This window comes from Brassica oleracea, unplaced genomic scaffold (genome assembly GCF_000695525.1).
Source record: "Brassica oleracea var. oleracea cultivar TO1000 unplaced genomic scaffold, BOL UnpScaffold00847, whole genome shotgun sequence".
In the NCBI taxonomy this organism is placed as follows: Eukaryota; Viridiplantae; Streptophyta; class Magnoliopsida; order Brassicales; family Brassicaceae; genus Brassica; species Brassica oleracea.
Window position 1 is genome coordinate 40,387 of NW_013617477.1, and position 14,080 is coordinate 54,466.

A 14,080-nucleotide genomic window follows, 5' to 3' on the forward strand; every position below is an offset into this window, starting at 1 on the left:
GTATATTCCGAACGTTTTTTTATAAACAGATCGATCGATGGATTTATGTCCAAAAACGCATCGATCGATGAACTTCCGAGGAAATATCCCGACGAAGTTCTCCCTCGGTATATTCCGAGGAGATTTCCGACAAACTAGTGATCCTCGGAATGTCCTCGGAAATTTGTTTCCTCGGAATTCCATCGGAAAATTCCGAGGGATTTCCGAGGAAGGAAGAAATTCCAAGGAATTATTTCCGAGGACTTGTTTCGTCGGTATGTCGTCGGAATAACGATATTCCGACGAAATTCCGACGATTTTTTCCCTCAGAATCCTTGTTGTTTTCTTGTAGTGTTATATTACTTTAAAATGTTAAAAAATAATAACAAATGTTTTTAACAAAAAATATTTCAACTAAATCATAAAATAATATATAAAAAATAGAACACAAAAACATCATAGTTTTAGATATACATGTTTTTAAGTCGGATACAAATCGGTTCTTATCGGGTCGGATCTATTCAGGTCGGTTCTTTTCGGGTCCGGGTCTATTCGGATCGGTTCTTTTTCGGTTCTGATTCCGGTTCTTTCGGGTAAAAAAATTTAGACCCAAAAAGTAATTGTAAATTTTCGGACCGGTTCCGGGTCGGATATTTTTGGGTCGGTTCTGATTTGGATCTTCGGGTCCAGGTTAAAATGCTCAGGCCTAATTAGCAGTTTAGCACGAGTTGAGATAAGAAATTTGCTTTCTCGGCGTTAATAAAGCTCAACCGAAAAAATAATGCTAAGATGAACTAATAAGTTGAGTGTAAACGATTTAAAGAGCAATACATCAACCATACAGTACATGAAAAGAGATAAATAACGCATAGAAAGTAACAATGCTTTATTTCTGAATAGCGAGTAATCAAAATGTTAATTAACAAGAAAATTTAAATACAAATTGTTCACACAAGAAAAGGTTAAAGAAAGTAAAAGATGATCATTTGGATCCAGCATCAGATATATCACATTATTTGGTATTTTCCGGCCAACTCCGACTATTTTCTGTCACACTAAACAGAGGAAGACGGCGAAAAGAGCAAAGAGAACAGAGTTAGAACCCATAAAACGGTCTGATCCAGAACCTGGTGGTGGCGTATGATAGTAAAAAGGGAAGTAAGGAACGATCGGATTTGGCGGAGGCGGTGTAGGATAGTTTCCTGAATATGGTGGAGGATAGTAATAACCTTGACCACCGGACTGAGAAGGAGGAGGATAATAGTAAGAGCTACCACCACCACCGCCGGAGCTAGGAGGAGGGTATTTGCCGCCACCGGACTGAGAAGGAGGAGGATAATAGTAAGAGCTACCACCACCACCGCCGGAGCTAGGAGGAGAAGGAGGCGGAGGACATGCGGTGGTGGTTGATGGAGACGGTGGTGGACGAGAAGGAGGCGGAGGAGGAGGATATGATTGGACGGGATTACAAGGATTGTCGCAGGAAGAACACATTGTACAGGAAACAACCTCGTCCTTGGATGTCACTGTCGAAGTCAGCGACAGTAGTAGAATAACAACAAGCGTAGACAAACCGTATAACTGGTTTGCTTCCATTTTGTCAGAAACTTGATTTTCAGTGTAGAAATCTACAGAGAGAGAGAGAGAAAAAGAAGAAGCACGATTAGAAGAGGAGTGTTCATTCTTTTTATCAAGGGTTTCTTTAATATTTTCTGTTGCAGCAATAAAGGTGTTTTAAATAAAGAAAATAGTGAAAATTTGGAAAAGATGACGCCGACACGTTAATTTTTTAACTGAAGGTTTTGTAATAAAAGCACTGAAATACGCGCATGTAGGGGGCATATGCGTCATTTTAATCTTATGAAACGTGGAATTTACGATAATACATCTGGTCTTGGCTTTATTGTGAGCCATCCAGTCCAGTAGTAACTATGATGTTCCGTCCTGAAATTTTGAGAATTATAAACAGTTTAATAAAAAAATTTAATAATTATAATTTTCTTTTCAAATTAGAAGCTTGTTGTATATGTTTTAACTTTTTTAAAAAAGATTAAGAGCTATAAACCAGTATTTTACTAGCTTATGTTTAGGATTGCGCCGTCCATGGCAACTACGGCGACGAGTAACCGAGCAAGCAAGAAGGTTTTCGAATCTTCAACCAATAAAATATTATGTGGCGGTCTTTATCGTGGGGCTTGACTTTTTGCAAGCTTTCACACGTGGGCGTATTTCATTGGATCTTTGGTTTATGATGTGGCAAGAGTAGACGTGAAGATGACGGAAGTCCTGACTTAATAAGTGTGAGTGAGCGTATTTTCAACAGACCTTTTAAAATAATATGAGAAATTCGGTGAGTAGCTTGAAATTCAAAAGCTTTAATCTGAAACCTTTTCAGTTGGTGTTGATAGAATCTAAGAGCATCGGCGGTGGAAAGAAACCACATAGGTCTCTCAAAAAATAGTTATATTGTTGTTTAATTCTGATAATTATTAATTTTAATTTTAAATTTACATAGCTAATAGAGACAAGGCACATGACATTTGGATCTCTGGATGTAAAAAAAAAGTACTTCTGCCAAAGGACGTCGCTCACTTCTTTCTTCCATATTTCCTCTCTCTTTCATTCTTTTTCTTTGTTTTTATTTTTTTAATTGGTCAGAGACGGCTCTAAAAACTACCACTACTGATGCTCTGAGCCGTTGCAAATATGAAAATTAAGGGTCTAAACTTTTACCAAAAAGGGGTCTAAAACTGTAAATCAAGACATATTTTAATATACACCGTCTTATTGTGATCACACCTCGTTATTGTGAAAATTATCATCGTATGGAGAATAAAAATGAAGCAAATGAGATGCAGAATGAAACACACACACATGTTTCACATGTGGCCAGAGATCAAAATGCCCAAAACAAATCGTGTAGCGTTGTAACTGACAAGACTACCAATACGAGACAATTTGGTGTAGCAGCTGCTAAATGTCACGAGTTACTCATTGTCCATACAATCAACTTCTACACTTTTTTTCAAAAAAAAAATAAAGTAAGCAAAAGAAAAGTTTTTAATGCGATTTGGGAAGGGGGAGATGAAATATTAGCTGTATAGCACGTGTCTTTAAAAGCGTGCCACGGGCCCACCAACTCCATTCCACATTCACTGCACTTACCAAAACTCTATTTCGGTGTAACTTGGCACACTTGCTTGCTCATCGATCCCTCCAATTTTAATCGTAGAAAATCTTATCGCTACGAATGATTTGCGTTTAGGCAGAATGGTTTAGTTGTCAAAGCTCTTTCGGTTTCGTAACATCGTTTTTCACGAGTGCATTTGGTGGACACTGGACACTTTATTCGTTAATATGGGTCCAACCAGTGTTACAAAACAGTAAAATTAGTTCTAACAAGAAAAGTAGTCAGTGGTCGATCTATTTCATATTAAGTGTCATTTTGATCTTGTGCATATAAATTAAGAAAATAATTAACTTTGTATATTTCCTATATAAAAACACAATTACCTATACACCTAATCATATTTCAACTAATAGAAAAATAAATTACTGCATAAAATTAATAAATTTTGCATTAAAAATCGAAAACGACACTTATTTTGTAACAAATTTTTTTTTCTACAACGACACTTAATATGAAATGGAAGGAGCATGAAAGAGGTAAATATCGATACACACAAAATTCAATGTACTATAATATAAAAGGCTGTAAATATATACTCAGAATAATTGTACTACTAGTACTATTATTAATTTGTTACTGTTTTGTGATTGATAACTAAAAGCGGTAATCCAGGTATTTATTACATGAGTTGAATTCAACATAAACTCTGAAGTTTCAGAGAGGTTCAAATCGGGTAACGGATCAGACTCGGATAAAGATCCTACAAGTGTCTAGTCCTAGATTTGATGATGATCTGAATTACAGAACCGTACCGACAAGGTTCAAGAAAGTCTAGATTCTCTGGATGAAAAGGATTGTTTAGATTCAGAAACCATCATTTTGGGCTATGCCCTCTACAGTTTCTCTATGTAGCTTGGGCCGTTTCTCTATTATTTAGGCCCTCTACAGTTTATATAACATAAAATCAATATTGAACCCATTTGAAATTCCTTATTGGATTTCAAAATTTGGTAGCATAGCATGTGCTAATTAATTATGTCAATCAACTCTGGTAGCATGATAAGCAATTTCTTTTTTTGAGAGAAAACATGATATGCAATTTCAAAAGAAAACTTCTGATAGCTTGCCTGGTTTTAGTACTATAGTGGCGCGATTGGACTTGATTTATAATCAAAGAAGCACATTTAATTAGGTTGACTATTAGTAGTGATACACATTAATAAAAGAAAAAAACATACTATTTCATATGGCCAGACCAAGATCTTGTTAGCTGATTACGGGACACATATTAATGATATGGTTTTTATGTTGATACGTAATATACCAACTATTAATACTTTGATGTCAAAAAAAAACCCAACTATTAATACTTCCAGAATGGTTTGGTTCCCACGGAATTGATGAAAAGAGAAATATTTCAAATGTTATTAGGATTGTTCTTGGTACGGTATCAATGATACCCATATCTGAAAAAAGGGCTTAAATTCACTCTTTTCTTGATCAAAAAAAAAAAAAATTTACTCTTTTCGTTGCAAAGAGTATTAAATATTATTACTTTGACTTTGACAAGATTTGTGCTTAACAGATAATAAGGACAAGATTGCAACACAGAACAATAATTTAAAATAATAACATAACATACTCCTTGAACTGATGCTTAGAGGATGATTATTGGAGGGTCTTTAGACCATGATTAATTCGGGATTCTTAGCGAAAATTAAAAAACTGTTTTTTAACTTTTAATTTCCGATAAGAACCCATCCTAGCATGATTAATCCGGATTTTTAGGATAGAATTCTTAATTCATGAATTGATATTTTTTTTTTTTACACTTTTCGGCTAAGAACCAGTTTTTATATCTCTTATTTAATAACCAGTTTTTAGCTTTTCTCAGTTAAAAAATAAGAAACGGTTTTTAACCAAAGCTAAGAATCCAAGTATAAAAAGCCAGGTTAATCATGGTCACCGGTAGTTTTTTCTTTCTTCATTCGTCTTCTTACAAACTCCAAAACTTGTTAATGTTCAGAATTTAAAAGAAAATTAAAAAAAAAGAACACAAAGGCAAACAATTTCAACAAAAAAAAAAAAGAAATTACACATTTTGTTAATGACCACCTTTACTCTCTGAATTTCATTAAAAAAACCCTAATATTTTTGTTATTATCAAAAATCACCACCGTCTTCAATGGTGGGATCTAGAAACCACCTAAGCGTACACTGATCCATAAGAGAGAGCCATGAGAAGCACCGCCGCTTGCTCTTCCTCCCCGAGCTTCCGTAGCTGCTTCTCCACCGTCGATCGCTTCGTCATCCCCAAATCCATTATCCTCTGTTTCATTGATTCACCAAATTTAGGGCTTCTTTTCACATCGCCGCCGCCGCCGCCGCCGCCGCCGGAGTTTGTTTTCTTCTGCTTCTTGTCTTCTGCTCCTCGTCGTTTCTTCCTGTTTCTGATCCCACACGCGTTACAAAGCGACTGCGTAAGAAAAACCAAACAATACACATCAGATCAGATCGGATCAGACCAAACAATTAAATGATCAAACTCGGTTAGGTTTAATTGCTCTGACCTTTGGACCGGCGGGACCACCACGCCAAAGAGGAGTTTTGCTCGTACCACAATCGGCGCAAGTCTTCTTCTCGTTACTACAAGTCCTGTTCTGTTCGATCGCATCACCAGCTCTTCTCTTCATTGTTTCCGAATATTCCTGAAAACAAGAAGATCAACGATCAGCTTTAACAACGGATCATCGCCGGAAACAGAGATCGGGAAGAGCCGATCACTCACCTCCTCGCTGTGATCTAGCATTTCTCCACTTCCGTTGATCGGAAACTAGGGTTTGAGATTGATCACGTCTATTCGGGAAACAGAAGGATCAGAAATTTAAAAAAAAAGCAGCAGGAGAGTGAAGAAGAGTGTAGAGAGAGAGATTTTTTTAAAGAGAATAGAACTGAACCGACATACGTGGATGACCACAAAACCAAACGCAATTATAAATTGGTTCGAAATTAAACCCTAGCATTTTGTTGTTAAATGACGATAATGCCCTTGAACTCTCCCTCTATTATCGAGAAAGAGCCACCCGCCAAAATTGGAGTTTTGAGGAAAAGGTTTTTCGAGTTGGTGAAAAGAAAAGGGCGCCACTTTTGACCGGTGTGATCACATACTGTACAGTGTACGGTGGTCTCGATCCAATGATTCACGAGCGTTAGATCGTAGCCGTTGATTATGATCTCTACGGAATTTGACTTTTTGAGTACTGTATGTTGGGGTATTTAATGAGGCTGAGTGATTGCTCACCAACTCACTTAAAAGTAGATGATGATGATCTAATGTAAAACAAAAGATTTAGTGCGACATTGAGATGCTAATGATGGATTAGTTATATAGAGAAACAAACAAACAAACTAAAGAGATGGCGCGAGTGGTAAGGAGTATGGCCAGGTAGATAGGGATGATTCAGTCCATACATAATTATTCTGCATGGTTCCAAATAAGATAGTGCTTTTGTATGTAATGTTGAATTATCAATTATCTGGTCAAAGACTGACAATACTCGAAATAGTTTTTAAAATGTTGATTGGAAGAAAGAAAGAGACGACTGATTTGTCCCCAGTGGAACCACACACATACATGTTCCTGGACCACCTCTCTCTCTTCTCTGAATGGTGTAAGGTGAATAATATTTATCATTAGAGTTTTGCAGGAAGTTTATGTAAGTTAAGCAGAGCAATATATAACCATAACTAATGACTTCATCTTCCAATTATCCTAACAAAGCTTTTGTTTGTTCTATGATCAACCACCAATCAGATTTCATGGATTTGAGTAACTTTGTATGAAATATTTTCAACTAAAACAAACAGCAGTTTATACAGATAACAACTCTAATTAATAACCCCAAAACTTCAAAACAAAGTAGTCTCTAAACCTCAACACCTTTTTTTTATTGACAATGTACTTACAATTAGCGACCAAGTAAGCCGTGAGAAAACAATGATGACTCTAATATTATCCTATAGAAGAATCTTTACAGTTTGTAGGTTTTAAATTACCTTCAACCGAAGTTGAATCCTCCAGGAGGTACTTGAACTCGTTTCCTTCCAAATTCGATGCTTAGATGAGAACCATCATCACCTGCATCTTGTTCTTGTTGTGTCTCCTCATCATCATCCTGTTCAACCCAACACGTCTCAAGAATCTTCACAGCCTTCTCGTAGATCTCATTGTTGTCATTACTCTGCAGCTTCTCAATCTTTTCTAGCCCTTCCCCATCTTCAACCAGTTGAGAATAGTTCAAATGTCCTCTACTCTTCTCCACCTCTCCAACCTTCAAAATGTTTTCTAACCCGTCCAGACACACCGAGATGACACTTGGATCTTGACACACCAAGATATCACATAGAGGCTTTATGCACCTCTGCTCCACCAAGTACTTGATTTGTTCATGAGAACCGCCTCTGGTAGCGTTTGATATTGCACATAGAGCTTCTTTCTTTATGTCAAACTCAGCGTATTGAGCAAGATGTACCAAGCTTGGAATCATAGTTGCATCAATAACTAACTGTAGTCATATAAAGAAGCATTATAAGCAAAAAAAAAAAAAAACTCATGCATGTGATGATGAAGCAAGAGAGACTTGCTCACCTGAATGTGTTCTTTAATGCCTGCAGTGATGTTTGCAATTGTCCAGCAGACATCCCTCTTTATGCTCTTCTTATAGTTTTGAGTAAGAAGCTTGACAAGAATGGGTAACGCTCCACAATTGATCACACACTAAAGAATAAGTTCAAGAAGGTTTCCATAAATATAGTAAGTTCAAAGAAGTGTTCAAGAAGGTTTCTATAAATAGAATATGAGTTACATACCTGAGTCTGTTGAGTATTTCCAGAAACTATATTCCCAATGGTACGAAGTGCAGGAGAAACCACACTTGGACAAGGATGTCTACAAAAAAAAAAAGTTTGTCAAAAGTTCATTACCCAAAAATGTAACAAAAGGTTAAATCTTTTTCAGGAAGTTACTAACCGGAGAAGTTCAACTACTCTTGGGACAACACCAGCTTCAATCACACTTTGAATCTCTTCTTCTCCACCATCAGACATAAACGAAAGCGACCAGCAAGCATCTGCCAAGACTTCTTCATCATCCGAATGAACAAGTCGTTCTAATACAGGGAGAGCAGGTGAGACTAGTTCAAACGCTGGCTTAGGCTTGCCACGGCAAAAGTTAGACAAAGCCCAGGTGGCGTTTGTAATCATTGACAACGTAGAGTGCTTATTCAGCTGAGCCAAGAGTTGCATCATTGCACCACACTCAAGAACGTAGTCACGGCATTGTGGTGAGTCACCAGCAACGTTACCCAACGCCCATACAGCCTACAAGCTAACGTGTGAACACATATATGGATGATGAGGATTCATATTCACATAAGTACACAGTACCTGTTCACGGACATCTTCATCAGGGGAAGCAAGAAGCTTGATAAATATTGGAACAGCACCGTGATCAATAACCACTTGGGTGTGCTTACGTGTCCCAGAAGCAATGTTCGTTAGAATCCAAGCCGCCTCAAGCTGAAGCCAAGGTGAATCGTCCTTGTTAAGAAACTCAACGAAACGACGCACAACACCAGATTCTATCACCATGCCAATAGGAGGATTCTTGCTGGTCGATAGAATCAGCCTGAACTGGTTAAGGGACTCGAGCTGCGATAATGGGTCATCCGACGAAACTCCAGCGACAAGACCAATGAGGTTCCTCAACTACATCACAAGACCAAATTCAAGAAACTCAAGATTCAACGGAGAATGAATCACAAAACGTGAGATCGTTAATCTCAGGGTTACCATTTTATCAACGGAGGCGGCGGGGGAAGGAAGAGTGGAATCGTGAGGAGCTTCTTGCGTAACATGGAGTCGCTTCTTCTTCAAGATTTCTTCGCGTCTGCTTTTGCGGATTTCGACTAGATTGGACTCTCTTCTTCTTCGGCTTTGCTCTGTATCCACAGCCACCTTGTGACTGTTTCGACGGACATGGGTCTTCTCGTTGGGTCTCAGCGACATATTGTTCGTTCTCTCTTCTTCGATCTCTCGAAAGAAAGTGAATCACTCACTGAAAATAAACCCTAGAAAGGAAGTGAAAGAGGGAAAAGGGGTTGTTACGATTGAGTGGAATACAAGAATGGGCAGGGAGCGACTAACGGTTCAATTTTAAACAAGTTCTAATTATTATTTTTCTCTATTTATCTTTCTTTATAAATCGTTTCAATATATTTACTTTTGGCAAATGTATAAGATAACAAATTATTTTTATGACAAAATAGAACAAAATCTTCAAAATAGCACTAATTAAATGATATAATGACTAAATTACTCCAAACACTTAAATCATTATTCTAACCCTACCCCTAACTACTACCATAAATCCTAATCAATAAACTCAAATCTAAATATAAAATAATTTTTTAAATTTTTTTTATTAAAGCTATTTTAGGAAATATAGATATATTTTGAAAAGGTGTTTTAGTGCTATCTCATAGTATTTCTCTATTTTCCTTTTTTCGCTTATTTTGTTAAATGAAATGCTATATTTCTAATTGTGTGGTCCAAACATAGCAAACAACACGCAGTGAATAATATTATTAATTTAAATTTCGTTTTATTTGCACTTACAAGACAAATTTTGGTATAATGTTTAAAATGTTAAATAACATTTATCCATATAACAGTGTGAATTAGTATATACATTTTACAGCACTAGACTATATATGGAAGTTGCTTTAGAGAAACAAGGTATCCTAAAGACGTTGACTCATCTCTAACGGTAGCAGGACCTTCTCGAGCCACCGTACCCATCCGATTAGTGGGTGATCTCGGAGGAGATGCATAAAGAACTGATGCTTCGAGAATTTCTCTATGTGTATTTTCAAGATCTTTAGAGATTCTATGTGCTTGAAGAGCCGTTAGGTAAAGTCCCGTGGCTAAAAAGACGGTTAGGAGTGAGAACACACCTGCGGCTGAGAACAAGCCTTGTCGAATCACTAGACAACTAGGTTTTGGCTTAGACCAGTTCTTTAGATGTCCTGATTCCACACTAAGTGCCACTAATAGCAGAACCTCTCCAACGCCAAAGCAAAGCCTTTGAATAAACAAAAGAGTACTTTTAACAGAAAAAAAACACAAATGAAAACTAAAGATAGTACTATAATTACAAAAATTATCAACCTAGGATTATAAATAGAAACATTGTGCAATCGCTACAAAATATACAAAATGGAACAAGCGTTGATTGGGGCTTTAGAATAATCAAGTCTAGTTACCAGGTTGAGACGAAGAAGAAGGCTGCTTGAAAAGTTAGTGTCTTCGCAGGAACAGAATCAGGATCCCACGTATCTAGAACAAGAGGCGACGATGTGGTGACTGCTATAAGTAAGTACATGTGCAAGCCCACCATCGCCACCGCTAGTCCCACGAACGCGATCGCACCGCACAACAACGGTGTTTTACCGCTACCGTTGTACACGCACGTTTTGCTTCCCCATGTCGCCTACATGAAAATGCGAAGTCCATGAAAAAAATAGTTTGGACCGACCGAGGAGAAGGCTGTAATGGCCATTATATTCTATGGACTGAAACCTAATTATCGAAACCATGTGGTAAGTATAGATTCCTAATTTGCCCAATTGCATAATTTAATAACGTAAGTATGGTCTTAACATCTTTTAGGCCTTTTGAAATTATGTGTCAAATATGGACACAGATACACAGTATTCATCTTTCAAAACCTATAAAATCAAATCAATCTCTCCAATTAATTGAGCTACCGGAGATTAAGTCATAAATAATGTTTCGATGTAAACCAGTTTTTTTAATAATATAAATTGTTTTGGAGGTATTTTTTGTCTCAGAATATAAATTGTTTTCACATTTCTATGTAATTTTTGTTTTTATTAGATATAGTGTAATCAATCAAACATGCATGCTTATTTATGATTGGTTTATTAATATCTAATTTATATTTTATATGATACTTTGTAAAAAGTAACACGTTTTTTAATTTTGTTTTTTAGCTAGAAAAAACTATAGTAGGAAACAAAGGAATATTAAGTATTAATCAATTTTTTTTTGAACAAATGATCAAAACAAAGGAGAAATTTAATGTATGTACATCCATTAAAATGAACCTGAGATCTCGTGGCTTCGGCATAGAGACAGAGAACAAAGCAGGAGAGGCCAAAGAGTATGGTCAAAACCACTACGAAAATACCGGTTTTGCTGCTGAGATCGGTGGTTTTAGGATTTGGAACAAGATCTCGATGGGTCACAGCTCGTACTCTTGTTCTCGACATGCCTGCAGTTGTCAATGTCTCATAGATAAAATCGAAGTTTCATGTTTTTCAAAGTTAATTAATACTTTGCATTGTTTTACATCTATATATGAGAAACATTGAAAATGGGAGGAAAAGAAAAAGGTGAGCATATTTGATAAAATATATTAAAAAGAAAAGGGGAATTGTAGAATTGCTTCAGCCAAAGGTTGCTTAAAAGCCAAAGATTCGAAGGTTCCTTTTCATATTTTTGATTAAATACTGTAAATTGTTTTGGTATAATGTCCATTGACGATGAGGTGTAAAATATATAATGTGACGAGAGTTCGTTAGTGGTCATAGGTGGATGATTCTTTTCATGCAGTACACGTACTGATAGAACATGATCTACTTTGTATCAATCTTGTGTTCACACATGAACATCGTATTGTACATTTTTTTTTAGTGTGTTATTGTACATTTTCATTTATCCTGAAAATAAATAATTACTTAAGAATACACAATCATGGCTTGCGTGATATGTTCTGTTGTTTACGCAATCTCCAGCCGTTGCTGCATCCGAGACATTATACTAGCTAAGCCCCCACGTTATCCGTCCACCATCTCCTACAACATCAGAAATTCGGCGCGTAGATGCTTTGTTTCACAACTTTATAAGCTTTATCCAAATTTACGTCCCCCAAGTTGAGTCTGGAGCATTACAGAAAGTGTGATTGGCTCAACTCTAACCCATTCTACCAAAAAAATCCATAAATAAAAAGATAGTGAAGAGTTTCCAAATTAACCACAACGTGAAACCGCGTGAAGAGTCACTTAAGCGACGTTCGTTTCAAGGTCGATGTCACCTACTACTACGGCTTAAATGTTGTTTATAAGTTGTATAATTTTTGTAAATACAATTATGTTTGTTAAAATTTACAATTTACAATTATGTAAGTATTCTAATTTTTTACTTATATTTTTAATCTTTAATATTAATTTTTTACTAATTGTGTTTTTTTTTCAGCAAGAGTTCAACTGAAATTCCGATGAGACGCTCTTTATCTATCACCACTTCGTCCATAAAGTTATGGACAACTATGGGAAGCAGATCCACGAGTGGAAGAAAAAGTGGGAAATCAATAAGGTTCGATTTAATTTATTAAACAATTTTTTAATTTATTAAACTATTTTTAAATTTAATAAACTATTTTTTTTTTATATTAAAAGGTACCAAAGTCGATGAACGACACGGTCTGGAAGGAGTTGTGTGCGCATTGGGATAAGGAAGAGACGAAAGAAACTTCTTCCACCAACTCCACCAACCGCAGGAGCGACCGTAAAGGGAAGGGCATCTACAAGCATAACTTGGGTGCTCAATCTATTGCCACTCTGGGAGATCGCATGGTAAGTTCAAATGTTTTTTCTTCAATTATTTGAGTTTCAGAATTTTAATTTAATGTGCATTTCTTCTAATTTCTAATGTTTCTTTAATTTATGTTTTTTTTCAAGGCGGAAGAAAATGATGGCGAGCCGGTTGATGATCTCGCCCTAATGAGGAGGGCGTATACCAACAAGAAGACCGGCCAGATTGATGACGGTCTTGTGAGGGACGTGGTCGACCTGGTCCAAACTCAGGTGGTAGACGAAGTGTCTCAGCTTCAAACCGAGGATGACGCTTCGACGGCTTCGACCAACTTGTCCCGGTTTCGAATCAACGAAATCGTTGAATCCGTAAGTTCTTTGTTTTTAAAAGTTCAATTCATTTATTTCTTGGTTTAAATTTCTAAATTTGGCTTTTTTCTATTCAGTCGGTTCCAAAGAAGAAGGGACGTTTGGTCGGTTTGGGTCGTCGCACCCGGTCGGTTCCCCCTTCTTCTGCACCACCACCCTTCGTTGATCCAGAAGTACTTACGGCCCAGTTGAAGGACAAAGATGATCGTATATCTTTGTTAGAGACCCAGATGGCGGCTCAACAGGCGGGCTATGAGGCACAGAGGAGGCTGAACCAGCAAATGATGGAGATGATGCAGAGGATGTACCCGAACGAGGTGTTCCCGGACGTGCAGCTTTTATGTTTCAATATATAGGATGTTCTCATATTTCTAAGTAGTTTTAAGTTTATCAAAAACTGTGTAACCAATCAAATTTAATAGTTTTATTTTGTAATTGGTTGAATAGTTTTTAATTTAAAATTTTCATGATACTAGATCCTTTCTCCGCGCTACACGCGGATAATATATTTAAATTTGTTACATTTATCATTTTTATTTGTATGTGAATTTTTGTATATTAAATTATATATAACTAATTTTAAAATTTGATTTGTTTTTATATTTTTAGTTCGAAGTAAGTATTTCTATTATATGTAACATAATTAACTAATAAAATATGAAAAATCAAGTCCGAGATTTTAGAGTTATGTAAAAAAAAAATAATTATGTATAGAACATAAATTATCTTAGTTTAAAAGATCGGAATCTCATCTCGAATAAATTCACGAAAAGAAAAAGTACTTCAATAACCTACTTAAAATATAAAACCCCATTTTCAGAAAAAACGTACTTAATAATATTTTTTAACGTGTAATAGTTGAAAACTAACAATTGAATATCGATCTAGAATATTATTTTAATATATCTAATGGTAAAATATTAATTGT

At 36.2% G+C, this 14,080-nt stretch overlaps 4 protein-coding genes across 5 annotated transcripts; all 4 read right to left on the reverse strand.

Moving 5' to 3' along the window:
- Positions 1–820: 820 nt before the first annotated feature.
- On the reverse strand, positions 821–1,684 carry LOC106320194 (proline-rich antigen homolog). 2 transcript variants are annotated; one of them, XM_013758562.1, is made up of 2 exons: positions 1,338–1,684; positions 821–1,259 (listed from the first exon to the last, which is right to left on the reverse strand). In XM_013758562.1, exons 1-2 carry the CDS (start codon positions 1,573–1,575, stop codon positions 1,030–1,032), a joined length of 468 nt encoding a protein of 155 aa, XP_013614016.1. In that variant the 5' UTR covers positions 1,576–1,684; the 3' UTR covers positions 821–1,029. The 2 variants fall into 2 exon arrangements, with proteins under 2 accessions (XP_013614016.1, XP_013614015.1); XM_013758561.1 differs by having other exon boundaries at positions 842–1,683.
- A 3,467-nt stretch (positions 1,685–5,151) lies between these two features.
- On the reverse strand, positions 5,152–6,066 carry LOC106320195 (GATA transcription factor 16-like). Its single transcript, XM_013758563.1, has 3 exons — positions 5,898–6,066; positions 5,680–5,817; positions 5,152–5,585 (listed from the first exon to the last, which is right to left on the reverse strand). Exons 1-3 carry the CDS (start codon positions 5,916–5,918, stop codon positions 5,316–5,318), a joined length of 429 nt encoding a protein of 142 aa, XP_013614017.1. The 5' UTR covers positions 5,919–6,066; the 3' UTR covers positions 5,152–5,315.
- Positions 6,067–7,019: 953 nt separating this feature from the next.
- Positions 7,020–9,230, reverse strand: LOC106320197 (importin subunit alpha-1-like). Its single transcript, XM_013758565.1, has 6 exons — positions 8,960–9,230; positions 8,555–8,875; positions 8,139–8,488; positions 7,979–8,057; positions 7,758–7,886; positions 7,020–7,674 (listed from the first exon to the last, which is right to left on the reverse strand). The coding sequence occupies exons 1-6, from the start codon at positions 9,173–9,175 to the stop codon at positions 7,168–7,170; spliced, it is 1,602 nt and encodes a 533-aa protein (XP_013614019.1). The 5' UTR covers positions 9,176–9,230; the 3' UTR covers positions 7,020–7,167.
- A 548-nt stretch (positions 9,231–9,778) lies between these two features.
- LOC106320196 lies at positions 9,779–11,593 on the reverse strand. Its single transcript, XM_013758564.1, has 3 exons — positions 11,296–11,593; positions 10,432–10,658; positions 9,779–10,250 (listed from the first exon to the last, which is right to left on the reverse strand). The coding sequence occupies exons 1-3, from the start codon at positions 11,458–11,460 to the stop codon at positions 9,869–9,871; spliced, it is 774 nt and encodes a 257-aa protein (XP_013614018.1). The 5' UTR covers positions 11,461–11,593; the 3' UTR covers positions 9,779–9,868.
- Positions 11,594–14,080: the final 2,487 nt, after the last annotated feature.

Excerpts from the sequence above, each read along its gene's own strand:
- LOC106320196 (XM_013758564.1), bottom strand. The coding sequence starts at position 11,460 with ATGTCGAGAACAAGAGTACGAGCTGTGACCCATCGAGATCTTGTTCCA. Across the intron at positions 10,659-11,295 it reads CCGAAGCCACGAGATCTCAG|GCGACATGGGGAAGCAAAAC; the intron begins GTTCATTTTAAT and ends ATTTTCATGTAG. Across the intron at positions 10,251-10,431 it reads TTCTTCTTCGTCTCAACCTG|GCTTTGCTTTGGCGTTGGAG; the intron begins GTAACTAGACTT and ends GTTTATTCAAAG.
- LOC106320195 (XM_013758563.1), bottom strand. The coding sequence starts at position 5,918 with ATGCTAGATCACAGCGAGGAG. Across the intron at positions 5,818-5,897 it reads TGCTAGATCACAGCGAGGAG|GAATATTCGGAAACAATGAA; the intron begins GTGAGTGATCGG and ends TCTTGTTTTCAG. Across the intron at positions 5,586-5,679 it reads GTGGTCCCGCCGGTCCAAAG|TCGCTTTGTAACGCGTGTGG; the intron begins GTCAGAGCAATT and ends TTTCTTACGCAG.
- LOC106320197 (XM_013758565.1), bottom strand. The coding sequence starts at position 9,175 with ATGTCGCTGAGACCCAACGAGAAGACCCATGTCCGTCGAAACAGTCAC. Across the intron at positions 8,876-8,959 it reads CCGCCTCCGTTGATAAAATG|TTGAGGAACCTCATTGGTCT; the intron begins GTAACCCTGAGA and ends CTTGTGATGTAG. Across the intron at positions 8,058-8,138 it reads AGAGTAGTTGAACTTCTCCG|ACATCCTTGTCCAAGTGTGG; the intron begins GTTAGTAACTTC and ends TTTTTTTTGTAG.
- LOC106320194 (XM_013758561.1), bottom strand. The coding sequence starts at position 1,575 with ATGGAAGCAAACCAGTTATACGGTTTGTCTACGCTTGTTGTTATTCTA.